This window comes from Lampetra planeri, chromosome 20, assembly GCF_965212315.1.
Source record: "Lampetra planeri chromosome 20, kcLamPlan1.2.h2, whole genome shotgun sequence".
In the NCBI taxonomy this organism is placed as follows: domain Eukaryota; kingdom Metazoa; phylum Chordata; class Hyperoartia; order Petromyzontiformes; family Petromyzontidae; genus Lampetra; species Lampetra planeri.
Window position 1 is genome coordinate 12,504,101 of NC_136126.1, and position 13,703 is coordinate 12,517,803.

General features: G+C 53.5%; 1 protein-coding gene across 1 annotated transcript in view; it reads right to left on the bottom strand.

Annotated features, from left to right (window-relative positions):
* LOC144724456 (ras GTPase-activating protein nGAP-like) overlaps nucleotides 1-13,313 on the bottom strand; it is a 589,022-nt gene extending 575,709 nt beyond the window's left edge. Inside the window, exon 1 of the mRNA XM_078603594.1 lies at nucleotides 12,925-13,313. Coding sequence (XP_078459720.1) covers nucleotides 12,925-12,973 — 49 coding nt within the window. The 5' untranslated portion in view covers nucleotides 12,974-13,313. The remainder of the gene's footprint in view (nucleotides 1-12,924) is intronic.
* Nucleotides 13,314-13,703: the final 390 nt, after the last annotated feature.

Below are 13,703 nucleotides of genomic sequence, written 5' to 3' on the forward strand. Positions count from 1 at the left end.
TTCCTTCCCCTTGCATGCACTGCGGTGAACTTCTTTCGCACCGTACACAGCCAACCGTGCTAATCGGAGGTGTGGGGGGAAGGACAACAAACTAATCACAACAAGCAATTAAAAAAAATTAGTTTTCAATCTAGATTTGACCTCAACTCTACATCCCCGTTATCCTTCTCTTCACATTCAGCCCAACGGGATGATTTGGCCACAATCATCGCTCCATGGGAATTAAAAAATTAATACACTTGTAAAAGCATTTGCTAAATAAGCAATACATAAAACATGTGTACCACTTTGGAGGAACCACAACGGGGTTGGTTATGTAAACAGACTGGCCCACCTCCATGGAAATGTGGAATTTGCCCCGGGGTTTGAGATGAGCGCCAACCACTTGCTTGTGTGTCCTGGCTGGGACACACTTGGGCTTTCGAAGCTCCTCAAAAATTCCTCGATTAAATAATATACATTTAAAAAAAACTTTCTTTAAAACACGCTTTTATGAAATGTACTAGTAATGGAAGAACTCCACGACTCCAGGAAGTGGCCCCGAAGCTTGCCATAACGTAACGGACCATGGGCAATTACAGCCAACGTCAGTTGAGCGTGGACAATTAGACCCAAGCCGAAACATAACATATAAAAAAGAATGTTTAAAAATATTTATTTTTTATTTTTAATGATAGAATTTAGTATTGTCATCAGTATGACTTAAGTATACCAAGTTTGCAGTCGATACCACATTGGGAAGTGGGTTACAATTGAGTTACAAGATTTGAGGATACAACAGACAGAGTGAGTTAATAAAAGCGTGTAATAATAAAAATAAAAGTTGGAGAATCTTCAGGGCTATTTATTTACTTCGGCGGGTTTACCGAGTGGATGCCGATTGCATCTTCAGCAACAAGGGAAGAAACACATCTCTTTACCCCTTAGAGATCTACCAGTACACAGCGTTCCCTCGGTTTGCGATGTCGTCGTCTAACAATATTTCGATTCACGATCCGCCTTCATTGGGGCCCCGTTGTTTCTAGTAGCGACACACTTTCGAGTCACGTGTGATTTACAACGTCACGTGGCCGCCAACTTGGGCCAATCAGACCGCTCCAAAGTGGACTCAGCAGACCTCGGCCAATCAGCTACCCACCCATTCATTGGCGTTTTAAGAACCGCAGGTAATATTTGTAAATGTATGCTCTATTTCTTAATTATTTATCCATGTTTCTATTCATAGTAATGCTTCGGTATGTTCTTAGAACGCTTATTTATTAAAATTACGTGTTTAAATATTATAAACTGTGTTTTTAGGCTGAATAAGGTCAAATTTCGATCATCTTTGTACAAATTAAGCCTTTAACGTGTATTTCCCATATTCGCTTAAATGCTAATTTCAATTAATGGTTATTTTCGTGGAATAAACAACGTGATGAGCGCACGCGAGACGTGTCCTCGGGTAGGTCGGGTGAAACAGCCGGGGAGTGTGGTGCGTGCCGCTGCTGCCCCCCCCCTCCCCCGTGTGGAGGAGCCGCGGCACGCAACTTGATGTCGTTATCCCGCGCAGCGCAGACAAGCCAGTGACCTACTCTCTGCCAGTCTGACGAAATTAACCCTCATACCGCTGTGACAAGCAGAATTGAGAGAAAACGGTCCTCCTCAAAAGTAAAAAAAATATTTTAACGACCCCCTCTGTACACCGATGACGTTCATTAGATGTACAATGAACCATGATTCCGTCCGTCATAGATTTAACACGTTGTTTTGGCGTGGGTCTCGTTCGTTTCATTATTTTCTTTTATTCAAAATTATTTGTTTGGGTAGAATTTTTTTTTTAATGCTTGTTGCAAATTCACGTCCATGTGGTGTGTCTGTGCGTGCATGTTATACGGTGGGCCAGGCCGCTCGGCTGCTGGCTGCTGCCGCCACCGCCGCCGCCGGTTCACTGGCGGGGCACACACGTGCAGAGTGCAGCAGAGGACGAGGGAGGGTGCAGGAGCGCCACCCCCCTCCACTCCTCCACACCGACCTCACACTACGTGCACTGCAGCAAATGACAATATACAACATTTGTTTTGTATTACCCGTCTAGTTAATGTTCTCCATATTTACGCGTGATAATATCTTAGTTGTGCTGAAAAAGGTGCTATTTTAGTAGGTTTCAGGTCAGAGAATCATTTCTTGAGGAACGCATCTTAGGTTATGTAATGGGACCTTTTGGAAAAATACGTTTCGATATATGTCTGATGTTTCACTTTGCATTCAGGTTCTCAAGGACGCATTTCGGGGTACGCCCCCCGTATCCCGGAAAACGTTGCACACCCGGTCCACAACTCCGCCGTATTCTCTAGATTCTTCATGTTGCACCATGAGACCTCCTTTGCCGGTATTAACTTCTGATAATGGGGTCTTCCCTTTTCTGGCAATAAAACAGATGTTGAGATTTTTTTTTTTGCATGTTCACCACAAGTACATTCATGATTCCTTGCAAAGGTCTCAGTTTGGTGTTTTAACATCTTAACGCCACTGTTTTATCGCCAGAAAGGGTAAAACGCTATTGTCGCATTTCATGTTGATTTATTTTAAAGCGGAACTCGGCGGCGCATCAAATAATCGCGTGGGCGAGCGCACAACCAGATTTGTGTAAGTTGATTGACGGTAAACTTCAATATGATCACGCTGCCGGTGGGCTCATCAGTTGGGATGCGTGGGACGGACACCGCCGCCACCGCCGCATCTCTCCACGAGCCCCCCCCCCCCCAACACGCTGCCCCCCACTGACACGGGGCATCGGGTTCACCATCTCGCGCTCATTGTTCTCAACACGCATTGTGGCGTCCGCTCCCACCTTACTGTACACCTCGCTGACCTCACTTCCTCCCGCTTTGGCAGTCTGCCACTTCTGTCCTCCCCCTTTTGTCCATTGGACGAGGTTTTTATAAACCGCGGATACCCAAAGCGTTCGCTCCCAGTTTTTTTTCGCCGTCCGGAACGCTTTATCGTTTTCCTTTGAAATGTTACGCACTGCACGCTCTTTTCGAAATGTAAAGCGCATGCGTATTCAGACGGGCAGAAGTCGTCCACTGACACCCACAGTGGCAGACCGCACACGAACCTCGAAACGTCAGAGGCCGTCGTCCGGTTTGGGGGTTGACGTGCGCCACACCCCCCCCCCATCCCACCACCGGACAAACCCAGATCTGGCGCCCGAGGACGTGCATCTGTTCTTCGGGACGTGGTCTACACGGGAAACATTTTAAGAATAACATCGTGGGCACAGGATACGCTCTGGAAAACGCCCGTGACCCTGATGAAACCATTTGGCGTGATTGATGGTGAACCGTGCGAGTTTCTACGTTGGCACGCGTCTACACAAAAGGATGTTCAAAACGGGGCAAATTATCCAGGACATTGCTATGATTGATTGTCGAACATTTAGCGTCCGCTTCGTACAAAGTTTCTTCAACAAATTATTTGATTAATTGCGAGGGGGGGGGGGAATCGCAAGCATACGGTGGACGAGCGAGATACCAATGAATGCTGCTGCGGTGGCATGTGGCTGCACGAGAAGACCAGGGGCTGGTGAGGTGGGTGGTCAGGGTGAGCGGCGGCCGAAGGAGAAACTTCTGGAGGCATCAGAGAAGAAGGGTGAGAGATCAGGAGAAGAGCGCGGGAGAACTGTCTCCGTCTTGTCTGCGACTCCTTTCATCCACGAGAGCTCTAGGATCCGCAACAACTTCTATCACCTGAGGCCCTGATTTTACAATTATCCAATGTTACCTGATAATGTTCACAAAAGGCGACGTGGAAGGCGTCCAATTACTTGCAATATTTGGCCCCGGAAGGCAAGCGGAGTAAATTCCCCGTGAATGAACCGACGGATAATAGGATCCGCGGCACCGGTACCCGCACGTCATCGCGGACAAGAGGAGATTCCCTCTGGGCGGTCTCCCTGATGCACTACCGTTGTGAATAAACAGGCCGCATTCGTGACATTTTCCAGTTTCATCTGCAGCAGCAATTACCCCCCACTGTGAGAGAAATTATAAACTTAAACATCGTTATTAGACAGCAAAGACCCCCAAATTAAGACAATTTACAGGTGATTAAATGTCACAAATTCACAAAAGATGTGCGAGGACAGTACAGTTACGTAATAACCTTTGGGGAAATCTGTCTTCGTGCCCAAAACGAACATAATCGCTGTGGTTCCACCCCGTGATAACCGTGGCTCGATGTCAAAGGATGCGGAAAAGTGTCAATCATCAAGCCAAGTACAAGGAACAGTCCAAGCCTCTAATTTAAAAAGCTGGTCATGCATCAATGACAACGTGATGGCTTTTAATAATTATGACTTAATGTGACCGTGACGTCTATCCAACATTGTATAGGCAATGTGATGCAAATTAACGTTGTTGTTGTTATTGTTATTATACAATTCTATTCTGCGACTGTGTATGGCTGTGGTGTGTTAAGGAGCGAGACACCACTATCGAGATCTGCTGGCCACAACGAGCGGGCTTCAGAGAGAGAGAGAGAGCTCGTGGAGCTTTGCTAGTCCGTTGAAGAAGCGCAGACTACAGGGATTAATCATGTATGGTCCATCATTTGTGTTACATGGCCATAATTACACTTGGGCCTTTCTTGAATGCATCTATACGAGTTTCTGCATATCTCTAGGAGTCTCTCTGTATCTTACTGGAGCTCCGTGTATCTCTACGGGTCTCTGAATCTTTACGTATCTCTATGCATCTCCATGCGTCTCTGTGTGTCTCCATGTGTCTCTGTGGGTTAACTTTATGTTCCACAGTTTGAGTTGCATGGCTACGATCGCACTACTGGTGGCTTCGTCTTTCATGTTACATTGACGAAGGACAGGTGAGCATCATCCTCTTGACGACGCGATGCGTCCGTTACGACAATACAGCTCAAAGTGGCGTGCAAAGGATTCCAGCTAAAATAGCAAAGCGCATCGCAGTGGTTGTGGTTAACGTGTCGGAGTTACAAGGCGTGATTTAATAGAGGGACAGCGAGTGCTGGCACGCCACATTTATCCAGTTCCACGGATCGATGCAGCCAGCCAACGAACCCTGCCAATGTAAAGAAGCAACCACAAAAGACACGAAGATTGTAAGAAGTCGTTTTGACGCCAGCGTAGAGAAGCGGCCCTCTTCACAATGCAAGGAGCACGCAAGCCGCACCGACCCACGAATAGATGCACTTTAGCGACTCTGTAAACAATCACTTCTTGTGAAAACAACGTCCCGGTGTTCTGCCACTGTAATCTGTGTTATAAAAGACGCAACTTCTGTCTTCGCAACCTGTATTTTATAATAAAAGTTGGGGATGTGTCGTATAAAAACATCGGGTACACGCGCGTGTCACCAGATGTGTACAACGTTTATTTGGCACGGGGCTACACCGTAGGTGCGCGTCTCCCCTTCCCCAAGCGTCCGATAACCTGAAGAGCACGGCGAGGCAGACGCGCCGCGTAACTTCACAGCCCGCGAGACCAGAGTGCGAGGCTCTGCAGCGCTGTGGCTCCAACACGCAGCACATTGCCCCCCGCTGCTGCTGCTGCTGCCGCAGCGCGGAGCGCTCAGCCGCGTGCCGCGCTCAGCTGCCGCTGCATCATCCGCGCGGCCAGCAGCACTCCCGCCCCGAGATCGCTCGCTCCCCACCATCCCTCCCACCCTCCCACCCCGACATCACTTCCTCTCCTGTATCGCTCCCTCCCTCAGATAACTCGCCTACATCACTCTCCGCTACATCGCTCCGTCCCTGTCATCCCTCCCGCGCCGATACAATCCCTCCCCCGCATCTCGCTCTCTCTATAGTGGGATTACGATCGGATCCCGTGTTAGGTTACAATTACGGCCACTCTCGTTTGAATTGAAGTAACGGTGCTTTAACGCTCAGAGATTCAATACATCTCCCTTTTAAACTCAGAATCGCACGCGCAGAGCGCTCTCGTAGCAGTGGAAGCCGCTCCCCCTACGCACAGCGCACGGTCTGTCCCGTACAGAGGAGCAGAGTTCGTCTCGCTTCGGTCGGTACCCGCATTCTCTGCATCAGGAGACGCTGCCGGAAAGTGAGACGCACCCCAAACGTGTGCCCGGGCGTCAACAACAACTTCACACAGCATCTGGTCTCACACACTTGCACGTGGCTACCGCAATTGCGTACAGTACGACGCGTCGCCAACGTTCGCTTTCAGACGCGCGGTGGGAGGAGAGATGCGTCGCGTAGTCGGGTGACAGGCTCCCACGTGCGGCTACGCAGCCTGACGCGCACCCCCACAACCACCCCACACATCAACCATCAACAGCCTTGCTCTGGACAACTTACGCAACACGATAAATAAAGCAGACACCAACGCCTCCTCCGCGTAAAACAATGTCTTCAACATCCCAGCAAATGCATGGTCCTCTGGGACTGCATCAAGGCAACGCTTGGCAAGAGACACAGCAGCAGCAGCAGCGTTCGACTGCAACTTTCTGTGGCCTCACACCTCCTGCAGGCATCAACAGCCGCGTCTGACAAGTGGACAAAAGATGGGGGGGGGGGTCCAAGAATAATGTCGGGAACCTACAAGCAGAGCCCAGTGTCATCCCCTCTATCTGGCCCATTTGCGCTGGAGGAATTAACACGGCTATATTCGCCACGAAGAACTGGCAAGGATGCTGGCCTGGATTGAATCGCCCAGGGTCTCTCTAGAATCTGGGGACGAAAGCAAGACACTGGCTATCGGACCTCTTCACGGTAGTCCACTACCAGACGATGTGTGTTGAACTTCTTTCGCACCGTACGTAGCCAACCGTGCTAATCGGAGGTGTGGGATCCTGCCAGCTATTGCCTCATCCCACTCCTCTGCACCGCAAGTAAACCTTAGTTGAAGGCGCTTCTGGCCCGACCTCAACCCGATCGTTGATTCCAGCTTACCGAAGAAACTCGCCGCGTTTTAAACCTGGATGTGAGTCGCTGTGACCATCTCCTTGCTCCCACAAGCCATGTTGAGGCTGCTCTCCGATGAACACACGAAACAGGCGTGGCACGAGCGGATGTATCATCTGCCTGTGACGACACGGTGTGGCGACGTAGACAAAGTATCTAGGCTCATCAAATGCCAGAAAACCGTCGGTTGCATCAGAGGCTTACTCGGAAACCGCCGCGCCGGTATCGCGTGCATCTAGAATTCTAGATGGACACAACAACAATGGCCTCCACTGCTCGTCGACGTGGTGACGAGCGAGACCGTCAGGATGGCATCCCGGACATTAATTTATGGAGACGAGATCGCACGTGTGGTACAGTACAAGGCAACAACAACAACAACCAGCAGTCTCCCATCGCCCGCACTCTCACAGGCGGCCTCGAGACTCCATCACGGCGAAGACTGGCGACAGCTTCACGTCTGGACGACGAGGCTGCCGACCGCTTGACGGTGACTCTTGTGGGGCGGAGGGTAGGACGTGAAGCCAGCCCCCCAAATCACCTCGGCGTGACCCTGTATAGGAGCCGGAGCTTCGGAAGCCCCCTGAAAGGGGCCCTCAACAAACCCCACGGTCTGGGTTGAGTCTCAGAGAGACCGAGCAGGCACCACATGGGGGGGGGGGGGGGGGGCACAAGTGCACGCACAGCAGCGACATTGGCGCTGCTGGTCTGTTCAACCGCAGAGGACTGCTCCCCTGTACGCTCGCCAAGCCCTGGGACCCACAACTCTACAATGGGCACCACAAGCAGGGGGGCTTATATTGACACCCCCCCCCCCACCCCGTGCAAATACTCCCATCCCCACACTGGCTCCAAAAAAACCACCCATCCAAGATCCAAAGAGATGCCCAGACCTGCTTTATGTAACCCAGCGCATCTTGGACGACCTGGAGCGATTTATCAAACAAGGAGCTCGTAACGGACCCCGCACACCCCCCCCCCGCCCCGGTTCGACCCCTAGCCAGTGCAGAACAGGGCATGGCAGATGCGGTCACCTCCTTCCATCGATGGAAAACGAGGAACGGACTTCGCAACAATGCAACTGCTACGGTCACCAGAGCCAAACCATGAATCCCACACACCCCCCCTCCCTGCACGCCTCCATAGAGGATTCATAACCTCAATATATAAACACACACGCCATGCGTATAATGTGTCGTAATTTCACATTGTCATACGAAAGAATGAGCGCCCCTCCTCCCCCCCAGATTAGGCTGATCCGCGGATACGGGGCAGCCGCGGCCCGTAAAGGCGCGGGGCCGCGTGGTGGGCGAGTCAGAGAGTGAGAGGTCTTGTGTGGGCAGCGTGGTGGGCGAGTGAGAGAGTAAGAGGTCTTCTGTGTGGGCAGCGTGGTGGGCGAGTGAGTGAGAGAGACGCCTTCTGTGTGGGCAGCGTGGTGGGCGAGTGAGAGAGTGAGACGTCTTCTGTGTGGGCAGCGTGGTGGGCGGGTGAGAGAGTGAGAGGTCTTTTGTGTGGGCAGCGTGGTGGGCGAGTGAGTGAGAGAGAGGTCTTCTGTGTGGGCAGCGTGGTGGGCGAGTGAGAGAGTGAGAGGTCTTCTGTGTGGGCAGCGTGGTGGGCGAGTGAGAGAGTGAGAGGTCTTCTGTGTGGGCAGCGTGGTGGGCGAGTGAGAGAGTGAGAGGTCTTCTGTGTGGGCAGCGTGGTGGGCGAGTGAGAGAGTGAGAGGTCTTCTGTGTGGGCAGCGTGGTGGGCGAGTGAGTGAGAGAGACGTCTTCTGTGTGGGCAGCGTGGTGGGCGAGTGAGAGAGTGAGAGGTCTTCTGTGTGGGCAGCGTGGTGGGCGAGTGAGAGAGTGAGAGGTCTTCTGTGTGGGCAGCGTGGTGGGCGAGTGAGAGAGAGAGAGGTCTTCTTTGTGGGCAGCGTGGTGGGCGAGTGAGAGAGTGAGAGGTCTTCTGTGTGGGCAGCGTGGTGGGCGAGTGAGAGAGTGAGAGGTCTTCTGTGTGGGCAGCGTGGTGGGCGGGTGGGCGAGTGAGAGGTCTTCTGTGTGGGCAGCGTAGTGGGCGAGTGAGAGGTCTTCTGTGTGGGCAGCGTGGTGGGCGGGTGGGCGAGTGAGAGGTCTTCTGTGTGGGCAGCGTGGTGGGCGAGTGAGAGAGTGAGAGGTCTTCTGTGTGGGCAGCGTGGTGGGCGAGTGAGAGAGTGAGATGTCTTCTGTGTGGGCAGCGTGGTGGGCGAGTGAGAGAGTGAGAGGTCTTTTGTGTGGGCAGCGTGGTGGGCGAGTGAGAGAGTGAGAGGTCTTCTGTGTGGGCAGCGTGGTGGGCGAGTAAGAGAGTGAGAGGTCTGTGTGGGCAGCGTGGTGGGCGAGTGAGAGAGTGAGAGGTCTTCTGTGTGGGCAGCGCCAAGGCAAACGCCGCCAGTGATGGAGCCGGGCACACACGAAGTGACGCAAGCGATTATATAATCATCACCATAATCATCAGCAGAGCCATCGTTACGTTAATGATGATGAGACACAATCAACCCCCGGCTCCTCGCCGTGTTTGTCTCCCCACGTGCTTGTGTTTAACAACGTCTGCCTGCCTGCGCCGCTGCCCAGCCCAGCTGATGTGACCTCCATCGCCCAAGCCTGAGTGGGGTTCAGTGCGTGGGGGCAGCACAATCACCACCACCACAACCACCACCACCAAATAGCTGTCAACCCACACGGCTCAGCCGCCGTATTCTTGGACAGGGGAATTGAGTTTTCAGGTCCATGGCGTACAGCCGTTCATATTTGTTTGTGTTTCTCCCTTGTGATGGGACTTTTGTAGGATGGACGTTGAATTTATAAGGTCACGGAGTGACCAATGAGGTGTGACTTGGTCTGTAATAAGGCAGGGCACTGATAAGGGGTTGAAAGGAATGCCACCACAACACCACAGCAATACAACATCACAACACCCCCACAACAGCAATGCGTGCTGACACGCGCGCACGCACTCACACACACAGCGACACGTGTAACACACACACACAGCTGATGTCATCGCCTACCACGTGTGGTGCGGGCACACACACAACGACACGTGTAACACACACACACAGCGACACGTGTAACACACACACACAACGACACGTGTAACACACACACACACAACGACACGTGTAACACACACACACACAACGACACGTGTAACACACACACACAACGACACGTGTAACACACACACACAGCGACACGTGTAACACACACACACAGCGACACGCGTAACACACACACACAACGACACGTGTAACACACACACACAACGACACGTGTAACACACACACACAACGACACGTGTAACACACACACACAGCGACACGTGTAACACACACACACAACGACACGTGTAACACACACACACAACGACACGTGTAACACACACACACAGCGACACGTGTAACACACACACACACAACGACACGTGTAACACACACACACAACGACACGTGTAGCACACACACACAACGACACGTGTAACACACACACACAACGACACGTGTAACACACACACACAGCGACACGTGTAACACACACACACACAACGACACGTGTAACACACACACACACAACGACACGTGTAACACACACACACACACAACGACACGTGTAACACACACACACACACAACGACACGTGTAACACACACACACAACGACACGTGTAACACACACACAACGACACGTGTAACACACACACACACAACGACACGTGTAACACACACACACACAACGACACGTGTAACACACACACACACGACACGTGTAACACACACACACAGCGACACGTGTAACACACACACACAACGACACGTGTAACACACACACACACAACGACACGTGTAACACACACACACACAACGACACGTGTAACACACACACACACGACACGTGTAACACACACACACACAACGACACGTGTAACACACACACACACACACAACGACACGTGTAACACACACACACACACAACGACACGTGTAACACACACACAACGACACGTGTAACACACACACACACAACGACACGTGTAACACACACACACACACGACACGTGTAACACACACACACACAACGACACGTGTAACACACACACACACACACAACGACACGTGTAACACACACACACACACAACGACACGTGTAACACACACACACAACGACACGTGTAACACACACACACAACGACACGTGTAACACACACACACACACAACGACACGTGTAACACACACACACACACACAACGACACGTGTAACACACACACACAACGACACGTGTAACACACACACACACACACAACGACACGTGTAACACACACACACACACAACGACACGTGTAACACACACACACAACGACACGTGTAACACACACACACAGCGACACGTGTAACACACACACACAACGACACGTGTAACACACACACACAGCGACACGTGTAACACACACACACAGCGACACGTGTAACACACACACACAACGACACGTGTAACACACACACACAGCGACACGTGTAACACACACACACACACAACGACACGTGTAACACACACACACACAACGACACGTGTAACACACACACACAGCGGGCACGATAAGCGAGATGTGGCCAGGCGTGTCCACAGTCCTCAGTGCTGCAGCGTGACACGTGCGGTGGTTAGCGAGGCCTGTTGTGGTGGTTAGTGGTGGTTGTTGTGGTGGTTAGCGAGGCCTGTTGTGGTGGTTAGTGGTGGTTATGGTGGTGGTCGTGACACTTGTGGTTCGTGGTGGTGGTTAGTGGTGGCTGTTGTGGTGGTCGTGGTGGTAGTGGGGAGCGGTAGCATCACAGTGAGCGCGTTGCACTACGAAGCAGCCGAGCAGAGTTCGATTCCCGCTCACGGCCAACACCGGTGACGATTATCTGAATCGGTCCTGGGGCTCCCCTAGATCGACTCAGCCTCAAATGAGTACTTGGTGGCGATGTAAATAAAAACATCGCCACTGAGGAGACAAAGGCGGCCGGGCGAGGTACTGGCCACCCACCCCCTCGTGTGTCAGTGTCGGCCTTGATAGGCGCTCGCTAACAGCGATTGTTGTTGTTGTGGTTGTGGTGGTGGTTGTGGTGGTGGTTGTGGTTGTGGTGGTTGTTGTTGTGGTGGTTATGGTGGTGCTGATGAAGAGACGGGGACGTGAGGGCATGGACCGCGCGCTCTGATCCCCGTGACAACCTGCGCCTGGTGACGCAGGGCAGGGAGGGCGAGGGGTGTGATGGTGATGGTGGTGAGAGTAGGGGATATGATGGTGGTGATAGTGATGGTGGTGAGGGTGATGGTGGTGAGGGTGATGGTGATGGTGGTGATGGCAAGGGTGATGAGGGTGATGGTGATGAGGGTGATGGTGGTGAGGGTGATGGTGATGAGGGTGATGGTGAGTGAGGGTGAGGGTGATGACGCATCTCGTCGTGATGGTGGTGATGTTGAGGGCGGTGATGGTGAGGGGAGGTGATAATTTGTGTGATGATGGTGAAGGTGGTGGTGGTGATGGTGAGGGGAGGTGATCATTTGTGTGATAATGGTGAAGGTGGTGGTGGTGATGGTGAGGGGAGGTGATCATTTGTGTGATGATGGTGAAGGTAGTGGTGGTGATGAGGGCAATGTGTGTTGTGTGCTGGTGAGGTAGGTGATGGTACGGATGTCACCGTGTAGTGAGGGTGTCACTCACTGTGTGGTGAGGGTGTCACGCTGTGGTGAGGGTGACACGGTGTGGTGAGGGTGTCACTGACGCTGTAGTGAGGGTGTCACGCTGTGTCACGCTGTAGTGAGGGTGTCACTCACTGCGTGGTGAGGGTGACACCCCCACGCTGTGTCACGCTGTGGTGAGGGTGTCACTCACTGCGTGGTGAGGGTGTCACGCTGTGTCACGCTGTGGTGAGGGTGTCACTCACTGCGTGGTGAGGGTGACACCCCCACGCTGTGTCACGCTGTGCCACTCACCGTGCACGCGGAGCCAGCCCTGGCGCGGCGAGGAAGCGGCCGCGTCCATCCCGGCCGAGTCCACCGCGCTCCGCCCGGGACGACTCCCCGATCCCGACCCCCGCGTCCCGCTGGAGACGACTCGGGGACTCGGGGGGGTCACGGCAGCGGCGTTCGCCGAGAATCGTTCGCGCTCCACCCCGCCAGTTGTATCCTCCGGTCCCCGGTCGAGGCTCCCCGCCGCTCTGGCTCCCTGGACCCCCGAGCGAGGCTCTCCCAGCCCCCGGTGCCGTGAGCCCCTGCGAGAAGCCGGGGGGGGGGGGTCCCTGCGAGAAGCCGGGGGGGGGGGGTCCCTGACTGTGGCGCACGTGGGAGCTGGTTCCACGACTCTGCCGCACGTGGGAGCGGCAGCGCTGCTCCGATGTGGGCGGAGCAGCCCCGCCCCTCCCCCGCGGCCACCCCGCCCCTCCCCAGCGCCCCGCCCCCACGACACCCCCCCCCCACACCGGCCAGGCGTGAGCACTCGAACAATCGAGAGCGCCGTGTGGGGGGTGGGGGCTGAGCCAGGCGCGACCAATCGAGCTCGCCGCAAGTCGCCCCGCGTCAACTCCAGCTGGGGGGAGGGGCTATGGAGGGGGGGGGCTATAGAGGGGAGGGGCTATGGAGGGTGGGGGGGGGCTTTAGAGGGGAGGGGCTATAGAGGGGGGGGGGGTTATGGAGGGGGGGGCTCAACAAGCCAATCAAAAACTCGACGACATCTCGCAGGCACGCGACGATTGAATTCGAGATCAATGCGATAG